Genomic DNA, 13,843 nt, shown 5'->3' with positions numbered 1-13,843 from the left:
AGAAGGGAAACCCTCACAGTTCCTAGGTGAAAACATGGAAGCTCTACCTTGTTCCAGAATTTTCTCTTTGAGAAATTTAGCATGGAACTATGGTTTTTAAAGATTTCACAGAAAATGTGTTAAAAAAAGTCAAGCTTTGGATCAAATGTCTTTGCTTAAGACTAAGAGTAAAACTAAGATTAGTATAACAAAATATTTAATGTAAAAGTATCTTATGCTTTGTACCCACCAATCAGCATAATGAAAATACATGTCCTGTGTCCAGGGTATATTTATAAAATGAACAAATATAGTAGTAAAATATTTTTATATGTAAACACTTAAAGCTAAGTACCTAATATTTTTTCTGCCACCTGGGAATATATTTTTTAAATAGTTAAATAAAAGTTGGTACTGTGAATTAGTAGCTATTTTTATCCTGATTCCTAGAAATGAATTATGTTGAAAAAAGTTCAAGGGGAAACCTGGCTTGCTCACTAATCTTGGTCTATTTTTAGATCTGGGCAATTATTCTTGAGAATCATGCGGGATAAAAATATGCCTTATTACAACTATGTATTACTGTCACTTTTAATGAATCGGCTCTGGGGAAGTCTGAATTTTCACAACTGAAAACTAGCAAAATCAGACAGGATGGTGAACTTGAGCACTGCTGAACATCATCATCAGTGCTGGAATGCTCTTTCTTTCACATCCAGCTGAAAGAAAGAATTCCTAACACAACGTCACATATATTCTATGGGACGACAGATCCAAAGTCTCTTCAAGATTCGGAGGGGACCCATGATTTGCCACCTCCTAGTTGCAATCTGCCAGACATCTGCCAGCTTTCCAGGTGAGTTAACCCAGAAACTGCAGAAGGGCAAATACGTGGCCACATGGCAACTGCGATCTTTTTGCCTTCCGTGCATACTCCTCAATGTCAAACGGGCAATACTCCAGGGGAGAAAGTAATGCGCTCTGCTCAGGGAAGGATACAGAACAGAGAAGTTTATTTTATATCCGTCCAAGAAAACAATCGCCATAAACCAGTGCAAAATGTGCAACAGAATCAATAAGTGTGTCTTAGCTCTGAGAGCCCAAATTGGTGACTTCCTCTCCCGTTCCTCCGTCGGGCAGGTGCCCCGTCGGCTAATGCTGGCCTCGGTTTGCACCATCGACAGAAACATTCAACCGATTTGTAGCAGGCTATTTTTACAATTCATACCAGAATGTGTATAAGGGATGGGAAAAACCATACCGAATGAATGATAAGTGATCAGTGCTTAAAGTAAATACAAGGGGCAGCACGGGCAAGAATCCACAGTTTCAATAAATACAAGTGTAACAAGCATGGGTGGGTCTCAACTTGGTGGAATTATTCGTCTGCATAATAATTCAGCATCATACAAAAATCTAGCAGAGCTGTTGAGCAGTGATTGGCGATGACATTCACAATAACTTATGCCCTTGAGTGAGTCTGCATTGAACACATTCTGCGGTTTCAAAGGTGTCAGTTCTCATTTTCTCCTTCCCTTGCCATCCCTCCAGGAGGGGAGAGGTGGAGCTGGGGCAGCTTGGTGGTGGCGTCCCACCCTGTGAGGAAGGACGCGGGCCCAAGAGCCAGCTGTCAGGGTCCAGTGTAGAAAATACCGAGTGGCAAATCAGGACTTAATTGACGACGTCTGTGCAAAGTGCGCTTTTCTCCATTTTCCAAAAAACCAGTGTCTGTAACTCCTGCACGAAAAGCAGTGGTGGCCTCTGAGTCACTCCCTGTCACCCCAAGTACCAAGCAACCCGAGCACATCTCAGGGACTCTCAGGTCGGGAAACTTCTGCCGCTGCCTGCCTGGCACCTCATGGATGGATAGTTTAACCAGGGCCCCTCGTCAAAGGCTTCAGGCAGGCTGGAACTATTGCTTAAGAGACTAGAAAGAACCTAATGAGAAAGTGATGGTCATAATGGACATGTGGGAAAGCTGTCTTCTTCCTCGAAAACTTTGTGCCCCCTACGAAATGCCTACAGGACTTTAGGGAGGCATCCTTGGGTATGAAATGTCATGCATCTGTTCCCCATGGCCTCGCCCCTCTGTTCCTCTAGTAAGCACTAAATCCATGCACACTCCAACGTGCCTGGGATTCGATCCCATAAGACACGGCAGGGGCAACCCGTGGATCATCCACTAATCCAGAGCCCAGTGAAAGAAGAGGCAAGAGAAGCTCTCAATCTCTGGAAGAAAAGGAATAAAATAGGGAGCCCCCCAAAGTGAAACAACCCCCCAAACCCAGTAACCTAGGAATCACCTCAAAATATAACAAAATCCCAAACACTCCCTATAATCAATGTACCCTTTCCTCTCTATTCCTTCGACAGTCTCAGGTCATAAATTAGGTTAGTCTTCCATCCAATAACTTAAAAAAGGAGGGATTGTAGTAAATTTTGCCTGGCTTGGGCCAGTTAGCAGCCAGTTTTTCTAGAATATCAGTCACTGTTCAAAAATGGAGCTGGAAAATTCACATGGATGTCGGAAGTCTTCACGTGGAGGAGGCACGAAAGGGTGGGCGAGAGGGGCTGGATGGCAAGTAGGACCCAGGGAGGAGGGGGAGCGAGGGAAGGACGAGGGACAGCCTGGCCACCGAGGCAGGAGCGGCGGCCTGTGAACAGCGCGGGAGAGACGGACGCCCTGGCCCCGGGGCCCGCGTGACTCGAGGTGCGGCCGGGTCTTGTATTGCACAGAAAAGAAGGAACCGAGCCTCGGCAGGCGGCCCGGCGGGTCAGTGGTCCCCGCACATCGGCAAGTTCACAAAAGTGAACACGTTGAACTCCGTCATGATGGAGAAGCACAGGAACACGCCGTACAGGAACAGGCACCCGCACCCCAGCTTCCTGTCCAGCTGCCACTTGTTCAGGTGAACGCCGAACACCTGCAACACACAGAGCGGGTCAGAGGGCACTGGGAGGAGGCCGTGCCGCCGGAGGGCCCTCGGCAGGGCGGCGCTTCTCTCTGAGCCCACCAAGTCCGTCTCTCACACTGCGGAAGGTAAGAACATCAAATTCAAGAAAGGGGAAATCAGAACTGGTTGTGGGAAAATAACTTTAAAACGTAAAAATGATGGGAGTAATAAACATAGTCCTGTGGCCAACGCTCCTCCCCTGGACACCAGCCCTGCATCTCTCTGTGCTGGCATCCCCTGTGCTGACTCTTCACCTCTTGCCCCAAGCAGACCCTGGGATCTCGCAGGTGGTGGTCGCATCTCTTCCCATCCTGTGTCTGGAGGCCAGTAAGTTGTCTCCCTTGCTCCTTGTTGCTGCTTCCACACCATTTTCCTTCTCTCTTCTCAAAAAACACCGAGCTTGGAATCTAGAGTCTTTCAGCTGTCACGCTCTGTCTCTCCTGGTTGCAGTCTATTCTGGAAACCTGGTCTCGTCCCCGATTCCTCAGAGCCCTAAGTCCCAGCTCACTGCCACTCCTATCTCTGGCACTCCTGTCGTCCTTCTTAGCGATTTCACTGTCTCCTGACAGGATCTTCCTGACACCTTGTTCTCTATCCTCTCTAAGCCGCTCCCTCCCATGGCCACACCCTAGACCTGTGCTATACCCACTAGCCACATGTGGTCACCCAAATTTCAATGAAATGAAATGCAATTAAAATCTCCGTTCCTCAGTTGTACTAGCCACATTTCAAGTCTCAATAGGCACACGTGGCCAGTGGCTACTGTCCAGCGCAGGTAAGGACCATTTCTGCCACTGTGAAAAGTTCTATTGGACAGCCCCACAGCCTAGATCTTGCTATTGCCAAGAACAGAAACGGCTCCGTTGTCTCAGTGTCAAACATCCCACTCTCTGACCACAATCATCTTTCCCGTTTACTCCATCTGGTACCCCAACTCCTACAACTCTGCAGACTCCCACAACCCAGCATTCAGTGGTACCACCACGGTTTCACTGCACTTCACCCACCTTCCCTTCGCCCCCTCCTTCCCTCCTACACCTGCTTAAATTCCACCAGCAATGGCTGGGATCACTCCTGGGCATTCCCCCCATTGCGTGGCCTCTTTCTCGCTTTGTTGTCCTTACTGGCTAAGCCACACTCCTTTGGTTCAAGCCAAGCTTCCATCTACTCCAGGCTGCTTCCACGCAGCTGACCAAGACCATGGCGAACACTTGGCCATGCTGACCGGTCTCACTTTAAATTTAAGACCACAAAACTTAAGTGGCCATTGATGCTTTACGACAGTCATCCCCCATTTCCCTAGTCCACTATCTCTCCCTTTCATAGACTGCTATTTCTCCTCTCTCCTCAAACCCCCACCACTCGCTTCTCTATCCTCACTCTCAGTTTGAGACCTTGTTCCCATTTCACAGAGCTCCCACCACCTACCTGCCCACCTTCACTCCTGTTAGTGAGGACCCACCATCCCTGCCCAGTGCAAGGCCAACTCCTCCACGTGTGAACGAGGTCCCACCTCCTATGGCTTAAAGACATGGTTCCAGCAACTGCCCCCTCTTTTATCTCCATCTCCCCACCCCACCCCTGGATTATCCCAATTGGCATACAAGAACGCTGCCATCGTTCTCATCTTAAAAAACAACTATGCTTTTGCTGGATTTCCATTTCTCTCCTTTCTTTAAGGAAAGATAACTTGAAAGAGTTGCAAATACCAGCTGTCTCCAATTTCTCTCCTTCCATTCTCTGTTAACTTATTCTACTCATCTTTCTGCCCCATCGCTGCAAAAAACCGTCCTTGTCAATAGCACCGATGAATTTGCACTTCTAACCCTGATGGCCAGCCCTCAGGACTCATCTCCCTCACAGAGCCGATCATTCCCCACCTTGAAGCACCTTCTCCACTCGGCTTCTGGATGCATGCTGTCCTGTTTTCCTCTACCCCTCCGACTACTCATTCTGCTTCTTTTGGTGTTTTCTCCTCATCGTGCTGACCTCTAACTGTGGGAGTGCACCAAGACTCAGCCTTGGGCCTCTTCCCTCTTCTGTCCACATTCAGTCCCCTGATGATCACATCCAGTTGCACTGCTTTAAGTACCATCTGCCTTATGGTATCTCCAGCAGGGACATTTCTTCTGAACTCAGACTCATTTTTCCAATGGCTTTCTTGACCTCTCCCCTTGGACATCAAATAGGCACTGCAAACTTAAGACATTTGAAATTGCTCTTCTTCCCCAAACCTACTTCTCTTCAACCTGCCACCAAGAGCCCTGGCAGTGGTTAGCCTGCTCTCCTATAGACTGTACAACTATAGCTTCGAGCATGTACTCTGATGTTAGGCGGCTTGCTCGTCCATTCATTTGGTGTCAACTTCTCTACAGCTTCAGGTGTTCATTGTATGACGGGGTTGATATTAGTGACTACCTCATGGGGGTATGGTAAGTTCCAAATGGAAAAGTATATGCAAAGCATTAAGCACAATGTGTGGCTACATGTAGCATAACCTTAAGTCATACCAGACCTAAGGAACCTTCTAAACTACGAAAGAATGAATTACGTCGATTTTCACTTTTGTGTGAGGCAGTATTGTCTTTGGTAAAACCTTAACATTTGACCCATATCTTGATCCCAGAAATTACCTCTCCTACTTCCTGCCTGCCCTTCTGAATTCCCATTCTCTAGCATATGTACATTAACATACCAGGTGTAATTCAACGAATATTTACTCGAAAATTTCTGGGAAAAACATATTGCATCTCAATGTTTATTAATGTGAGAATTCAACAGCATACTTGTATGTTAATAGATACTTCATGTGGGTCAGTCCACAGGTTGGTGCAAATTTGTTCCCATCAAATGTGTCAGTTTAGTTGGAACATTAAATTATACAAATGGATGTAATGGCTAAGAAAGTAGAATGGCATAAAAGTGCACCATCAATAAAATATATTCTTATTCTCTGAGTATTGGTCAAATTCATGGATTTAGGAGATGTTTGGTAACCTTGAATAGTCAATTAGTTGGAATCTACCCTTCTGTGACTAATCTTGCAGAAAAAGTGGGATCTCCTCTTTGCTTTTGATAAAACAGTTTGTGCTTGACATGAGACAGGGCCACACTTCTGAGAGGAGGCTGGCTCCTTTCAGAAAGGGAGAATGCTTTCTAGCGGGTTGAAAGGATCCACCTCTAGAGGAAACAGCCACGAGCATGATGGGACAGCTGGAGGCTGACTGTCCCCATCTAGCAGGAGGCCAAACCCACCTGGTGTCCAAACAAATGCTGTAGCCAAAGAACCCAAGGGCAGGGAGAACCTGGGAACTCAAGAGCAGGGAGAGAGCTGCAAACCTACTGTGACAAAGACGGAGGCCAAGAGCAAGCCCACGGAGTAGATAAGTCCCCTGCTGTTCAGCCGAATCTGTAAGAAAGGAGGAAACAGAGTTAGCCTTCTGAAAAGGCATCTGCTTAGTGCAGGCACTGAAGCAACTCCGAGCAGCAGTGAGTCCAAATCTCTCCTCTAGGATGGAAAACAGAAGGCAGCCTCAGCAGCCATGCTCTGCAGCCTGCAGTAGGGACGTGCGCTTTCCTAGGACACCTAGGGTCCGTCCTTGTCTCGTCTGCTCTCAGCCCAATCCCTTCCTTCCCTCCAGCAGCCGTGCCCACTGGACTGCCTCACGGCCACTTGAATTCTCCATTATGTGTCGCCCGATTCTTGTTGCCCACAGTGCTTCCCCGTGAACCTGACCTCCAGGGGGCTTTTGCTTTCTTGACGTATGTCTTTTAGGGTAAATTTCCTAACACAGGAGATGAGAGCAATATTTTGAAAAATATTACTAAGCTTTTTATTTCTTTTGCATTAAAATGTCTGTGACCTTCCCCTAAACTTGATGGGAAGTGGTGGATGAGGGTTGCTATCCTGAGCAAGCAAAGAAGAGGAAAGAGTTAACATTCTGTTTCTGATGTTTGTAAAAGGATTTTGTTTTGTTTGTTTTTCACAATAATACAGTGGAGTTAAAAGCCAAATATTGGAAAGAGAGAAACAATTTTTGGAATTCTGATAGAACACTACTGTCCAGTAGAACTTTCTGCAATGATGGGAATGTCCTACATCTGTGCTGTACCATATGGCAGCCATTAGGCACATGGGGCTGTTGAGCACTTGAAAGGGGGCTCATGCAACTGAGGAACAAAATTTTTAATCTTATCTTTAATTAATTCAAATTTACATTTAAAGAGCCATATGTGATTAGTGGCTACAGTACCGGACAGAGCAGGTAGAGAATATTAAGGGGCTGACCTGGTCAACAAAGATCATAGAGTTTCTTCCATAATGGAGAGAGGATGCCCCTTCTGCTTTGACCTAGGGCCTGAGGCCAGCTGCCCTCAAATAGGAGGTACGCCTTAGAGCAGCTGTTCTCAAAGTATGGTCCCTGGACCAGCAACAGCAGCATCACGTGAGGGCTTGTTAGAAATGCAGAACCTCAGGCCCTACTCAGATCTCCTGTATCAGAAATTCTGGGGATGGGGGCCTGTCAATCTGTATTTTAAAACCCCTCCAGGTGATTCTGATGCACAAGAAAGTTTAAGAATCACTGACTTAGAGAAAGTACTAAGGTTAAATCCACTTCTGATCTCCAAGGGTTCTGGGGATGGAACTTTGACATTCAGTTTTCACCAGTTCTCTTGGAAACTCTTATGTGCATCCAGGTTTGGGGACCACAGTCCCCCCACCAGAGTACACTGTCCTGCTGTGAGTCAAATGGTCACCCGTGTTCACAGAAAGGAATGTGAGGCACGTTGATTGTTTTCACTGGAGAATGAAGTAGTGATTATTAGCAGGAGTGGTTTTGGGTCCCTCTGACAAGGTTCAAGGTACCTCTTGCTGCCCTTTTACCAGTTCACCCCCTGGGTGTGGGTTTGGAAACATGTGGGTGTCTCCATAGGTGGGTGTGCTCAGTTCATCTTTTGGTTACAGAACACTGTGTGCCCTAAATAGCCAACCCTTTCTGTGGGCACCCTGAAGCAAAATAGTAATACATCTCACTAAGCAATGTTCTGTCACAAAGGGAATGGGCTGGACTCCCTCCCCTGCCTACACAATCCTCATGAGCCAGCCATTTGCTGGACTCCAGCTGAGAAATTATTCCCAATGGCCAAATGCCTTCCTAAGAATAAAGGACTCAAATCATATCTCTGTGACACTAAAGCAATGGGTTGACCCAATTAATTCAGTGTGGAAAAATGGGAGATCGGCCTCAGCCCAGTCCAGCTGGTGGCTTAGCTTCTTACAGACCCTCAGACTGGCTGTGGATAGATTTCCTCATCAGCCGTGTTGTGTAAAGAGGCCAATACCCAGGAATACATCACAAATGCACTATACTGAAAGATCTTCTGTATAGTATTCTGTGTATAAAGTATTCTGTCCGCACTGATTCTATGACAATTCCAAGTGTACCAAGGCCAGTGTTGAAGGGGAGAACGTGGGGCTCCTCAGAGCAAGATGGCGGCCCCCGTGCAGAGCAAGGAAGAGCCTGCTGGGCTGTCCTCAATCACACAGTCCTTGGGTCGACCTGGAAACTGTGAACACACACTCAGAAACCCTTTTGAGTTCTTAATTTTCAACACTGCATGAATTCTTCTAACAGTGCGGCCAACGCATCCCCGGCCCAAGTCACACCCTCTGAGCTCCAGGGTTGAATTCTTGTCAGCAACAAGAACTGAGTAAAGTGACTTCCTGCCCTTGAGAAACCACAGCCAGAGAGAGCAGAGCTCCAAGCAGGAAACCTCTCTTTGGCCAAGCCTTTCAAAATGACTCACGTTAAACTAAAGCCTTGGAACCTTACTCTTCCTACATTCACATAAACTCTCAAAGAATGATGCTGCTGAAATTCTAAATCTGGCTCTGAAGACTGAAGACAACTAACTTTCATGTTTTTTTTGAGTATTTTCCACTTTTTCACCTTTTTCTCTGCAGCTTCCTTTGGTAATGGACTACCACATGCACCCAGGGAGTATTTTTGTTTTTTTCATTGTGAATTAGAGACCTGGGCTCTTGAAGCCTGTACTGATTCCTCGCTGTCTGACCCCAAACTTCCACACAGACATGACAGTCAGGAATTAGGGTTCCTTTGGTTGCCTCTGGTCCAACCTGAATGCCTCCCTAGCCACTGGAGATTATGGGTCGTTTGGGGCAGGAGCTGGCAAACTATGGCCCATGGGCCAAATATGGCCCATCGCCTGTTTTTGTAAATGAATTTTTATTGAAACTCAGCACATTCATTTACAGATTGTCTACAGCTGCTTCAATGCTACAATGGCAGAGTCAAGTAGTTTGACTGAGACTGTATGGCCCACAACACAAAATATTTCCTCTCTGGCTCTTTCTGGAAAAAGTTTGCTGAACCCTGGTTTAGGGCACGGGCTCCACACCCAGCTTCCTGGGTTCTGAATCCCTGCTTGGTCACTTGCTTGCTGTATAATCATGGACAAGCAATTTCCCCAAACCTCAATTTTCTGATGTGTAAAATGGGGATAACACAGTTCCCACCTTACGGGGTGGTTGTGAGAATTCACTGAATTCATCCACGTTAAGCTTCAGCAGGATCCAGTGTATAGTAAGTTCTCAATAAGTCTGGGCCATTGTTCTCCTCCCACTCCTGAGCTGTCTCGGCCCACCTCCCTGGTACTTGGATGCTGCTTTTATAAACTCATCGCCCGGCAGCTCTCTGATCAATGCCTCAGTAGATGACAAACATCACGAGGCCGGGGGCCACATCTGACTTTATCCTCCTCCTGGCACAGGGCTGAGCAGAGACCCTGTGCTTAATACATAAGTAATCGATGAATGGATAACGAATGCCCTTGAGGTAGCCTTTTGCATGTGGTTTACAAAAACTACAGAAACAGTGTTTCTGTGGGGCAGGTTGGACTGGTCAGAGAGAGGATGGAAGCCGAGAGACCCTGGGTGCCACTCCTGGATGATGTTCCAGAAGCAATGCAATCCCTGCCCAACGTTCCCTGTCTCCCTTCCCCACTTTTTTATGTGTGTATACCATTTTTTCTCACCCAACATTTTATTATGAAAGTTTTCAAGCATTCTGAAAAGTTGAAAGAATTATACCCTCTTATTTTTTAATGATCTTCAACATAAGCAGCGGATACTAGTACACCTCACCCCAACACTTCAGCTGGCCTCTCATTAAATAGGATTCAGTGTAGTTCACAGGTTTTTTATTTTTAGATGTGATTTCCATATGGTGAAATGCAAAAATCATAATTGCACCATTCAATGTGTTTTGAGAAATGCATACCCTGGTACTGTAACCCAAACTGTAGCCATGACACAGAGCACATCCATCCCCCAGAAAGTTCTCATGTGCCCAGGGTCCCTGTCAGTCTCACCCAAGGCAGTCACTGCTCTAAGCTTCTCCTCCACAGGTTGGTTTAGCCTGTCGTAGAAACTTCATATAAACGGAATCCTATAGTGTGCATAAAAGCCAGGATTCTTTGACTTGGCATAATTTTTTATGATTCCTTTGTGTTTTTCATTGCGTCAAGAGCTCATTTCTTTTTATAAAACATAAACATACCACGGTTTGTTTAATTATTGATCTGTTGACGGACATCTGGCTGCTTTCAATTTGTGGCTATAGGTATGTATTGATTTTACAATTCACGAACAAAATGAAAAGAGACCTACAATGGTCCCTCCTGAAGATAGCCAGGGACTCCACTGAGGCCCTCAAATGCACTCTCTCACATCCTATCATTCCCCTCTCTGTAGCTGGGCACTGGGAACCCTCTCCAAACTGGAGGAGTCACCTTTCCAGCCTTAGCACACCTCTGTCTCCCCTTCAGTCTAGGCAGATGGGACACTCACCTCCTTCGGATCTCTACTCTGTCCATCCTTCCCTAAGTCCTTACACCTCTTCCAAGTTCACTGGGCCCTTGCTGGCCCTATCATCCATCTGAGCCTGATCTCTTCCTGACTTTGCCTGGGTTCTGTTCTGACCTCCCCAGCTAACTTCCCCCTGGCTCCACAAACTGTACATTTTAATGAGCATGTGCTGGGATGCTGGGCATGCATGTGCAAGTACGTGCGTGTGTGTGTGTGTGTGTGTGTGTGTGTGTGTGTGTGTCTTGGAGGCAGTGAGAGCTGGGTGGGGAGACTGACCACAGTGAGGTTTGGCTTTAAGCTGATCTATTTTTTTTAATTATTATTATTATTATTATTTTGCTGGGAAATATTCACCCTGAGCTAACATCTGTTGCCAATCTTCCTCTTTTTTTTTTTTGGTTTCTTTTCCTTCCCAAAGTCCCAGTACATAGTTGTATATTCTAATTGCAAGTCCTTCTAATTCTTGTATGCGAGCTGCTGCCATAGCATGGCTACTGACAGATGAGTGGTGTAGTTCCGCGCCTGGGAACTGAACCCAGGCCGCCGAGGTGGAGCGCGCTGAACTTTAACCACTAGGCCATCAGGGCTGGCTCCAAGCTGATCTTTTTTGTGTGTGTGTGAGGAAGATTGGTCCTGAGCTAACATCCATGTCCATCTTCCTCTATGTTTTTGTACATGGGATGCCGCCTCAGCGTGGCTTGATTAGTGGTTTGTAGGTCTGTGCCCAGGATCCGAACCTGCGAATCCTGGGCCACCGAAGGGGAGCTCATGAACTTAACCACTACACCACTGGGTTGGCCCTCTAAGCTGATGTTTTTTTGGTGAGGAAGATTAGCCCTGAGCTGACATCTATTGCCAATCCTCCTGTTTTTACTGAGGAAGATTGGCCCTGAGCTAACATCTGTGCCCACTTTCCTCTACTTTATATGTGGGACATCTGCCACAATGGCTTGATAAGTGGTGCGTAGGTCCGCACCCGGGATCCGAACCTGCAAACCCCGGGCCACCAAAGCAGAGCGCGCGAACTCAACCACTAAGCCACTGGGTTGGCCCCAAGCTGATCTTTTTAAGCAACGAAGTAAGAGAGCACCAAAAATTTTTTTAAAAATTGAAGCATAATTTGCATACAGTAAAATGCACAGATCTCAAGTGTACTATTGGATAGGTTTTGATAAATGCATGTGCCCATATAACCCACATCTCAACGGGAATATAAAACATTTCCATCATCCCAAAAAGTTTCCCTGAAGGTAGAAAATCCAAAACTAGTTTCTTGGAGCGTGCCAAGCCAGAAAATAGCACAGACCCTTCTCATCTCTGGACTACCTTTGAAAAGCCTTTGAGCTTCAATCGTGCCCAGTGCACAGTGCACAGTGTTGATCCAAACAATTGTTTCCCTGCTCCCTGCCTCACAGATGCACAGCCCACTAACTGTAAATGCAGAACATCTCCATGGCAATGCCTGTCTGAGAGCATGCAGGGCACAACTTGGATTGTTCAGCTCTGACATTTAACATTGTTTTTATTCGTTGCCTTCAAAAATATGCATTTCCATTCTCCAATTCTCTCTTGGCAGTTGTTGCAGAGGAAACGGAAGGCTGGCTGGTTCCAAAGTCAACAGGAATTTAGCCCACGATGAACATACATTTTTTAGTATAGACGCGCACACACAGATCCTTTCATACCCACTTTCACGTAGGCATGCATTTCACAAAACAATTCCCTGAGTCCTACAAAGTGTGTTTGGGGATCCAAAAACACCAGCCTCAAAGATTCTGACCCCCTCATATTTCATTTTAAAATCTCTCTATGGTTTGAGGTCAGCTCCACCCAACTACTGAATTCTTTTAGGAAAAACAAGAAGCCCGTGGATTTTTGCTAATTTATTTATAACTTGGAACACGTGTTGTGTGTCGCTTTGCATTTTCTGATTTGGGTAATCTGAACACTTGTTTGGGTGTGGGTTCCAAATGGATGTGTCTAGCCTTGACTTTATGTTGTAGAATATCACTGGGTGGGAATCTCTTTCCTCAAACAATTAAATGAGGTAAGAAAGTGAACAAGACTACAGAAAAGAAGCACTTTAACGGGAGCTGGTGCCGAAGTCCTTTCGCTTCCAGACTGCTCTCACAAACACAGGGTTGCACTGAATTCTAGTGGTAGCTCAGCGAGCTAAGTGGGGTGGGGTTTGTTTTCCCCATGTAAAGATGAGACAACTGGGGCTTAGGGAAGTTAAGACTTAGCCAAGGTAAGACTCTGGTCACCAATTCCAATTTGCGTGTGTGGGTCTCCCCGCCACATCCAAGCAATTCTGTGACACCAGGTGGGTGTCTCACACAGTGCCTGAAATCTAACGGTCAAGATTCACCTTAAAGGGATTGGGTGGTGTCACTGTAGCTCCCAGGAGCTCTGTTAGGACAACATCGAAAAGTATCATTCATTAAGATGTCACCAAACTATTTCCAAGTTACCTAGCCAGGTCCTGTGGGAATAGTGTGTAGACTGGCCCTGGCAGTGGCATTCTGGTATTCTGGTGATTTCCGTGGTGTCAATACTCCCACCATGGTCAACTGCAAGCTACCAACGTGGCCTCACTGAAGGTGGGGTTAGGAAGAGCTGCGCTCCAGTGCCCCACTGTCCCTTTGGGTTTGGGCAGGGGTTTCCAGAGAAAGGGAAAACTGATCCTGGCAGTTGGAGCAGTGTGCAGGTATTGGGAACCTGATTTGGGAATGCTTGCTAAAAAAGGTGAGAAGGAAAGAGGTGGAAAGGATCAAGAACTGAGTGGTTCATTGATTCATTCTACACAGGCCCTCTGCTGGGTGCCGGGGAGCATTAGTTGAGTAAAATCCAGTTCCTGCCCTCAGTTGGAGAGTTGGGGAGACACACACATCAGAGATGACAGTCCCCTGTGATTCTAGAGGTAGTAAATTTGGCTGGGGGTAGGCTTCTTAGAGGAGGTGATGGTTGGCTGACACAGCTGGCCTTAGAAGAAGGACCTTGGAAAAAGCCCTGCTATACTTGG

General features: G+C 46.5%; 1 protein-coding gene across 1 annotated transcript in view; it reads right to left on the bottom strand.

Annotated features, from left to right (window-relative positions):
- Positions 1–1,008: 1,008 nt before the first annotated feature.
- SLC24A3 (solute carrier family 24 member 3) overlaps positions 1,009–13,843 on the bottom strand; it is a 471,543-nt gene continuing 458,708 nt past the window's right edge. Inside the window, exons 16-17 of the mRNA XM_004433710.3 lie at positions 6,277–6,342; positions 1,009–2,903 (exon numbers count right to left, since the gene is read on the bottom strand). Of these exons, the coding sequence (XP_004433767.2) occupies positions 2,754–2,903; positions 6,277–6,342 (216 nt within the window). The 3' untranslated portion in view covers positions 1,009–2,753. The remainder of the gene's footprint in view (positions 2,904–6,276; positions 6,343–13,843) is intronic.

The sequence above is a fragment of the Ceratotherium simum genome, chromosome 21 (assembly GCF_057802395.1).
Source record: "Ceratotherium simum simum isolate JZ-2026a chromosome 21, ASM5780239v1, whole genome shotgun sequence".
Lineage (NCBI taxonomy): Eukaryota > Metazoa > Chordata > Mammalia > Perissodactyla > Rhinocerotidae > Ceratotherium > Ceratotherium simum.
The sequence above is the reverse complement of the archived record's forward strand: the minus strand, read 5'-3'. Positions and strand labels throughout refer to the sequence as shown.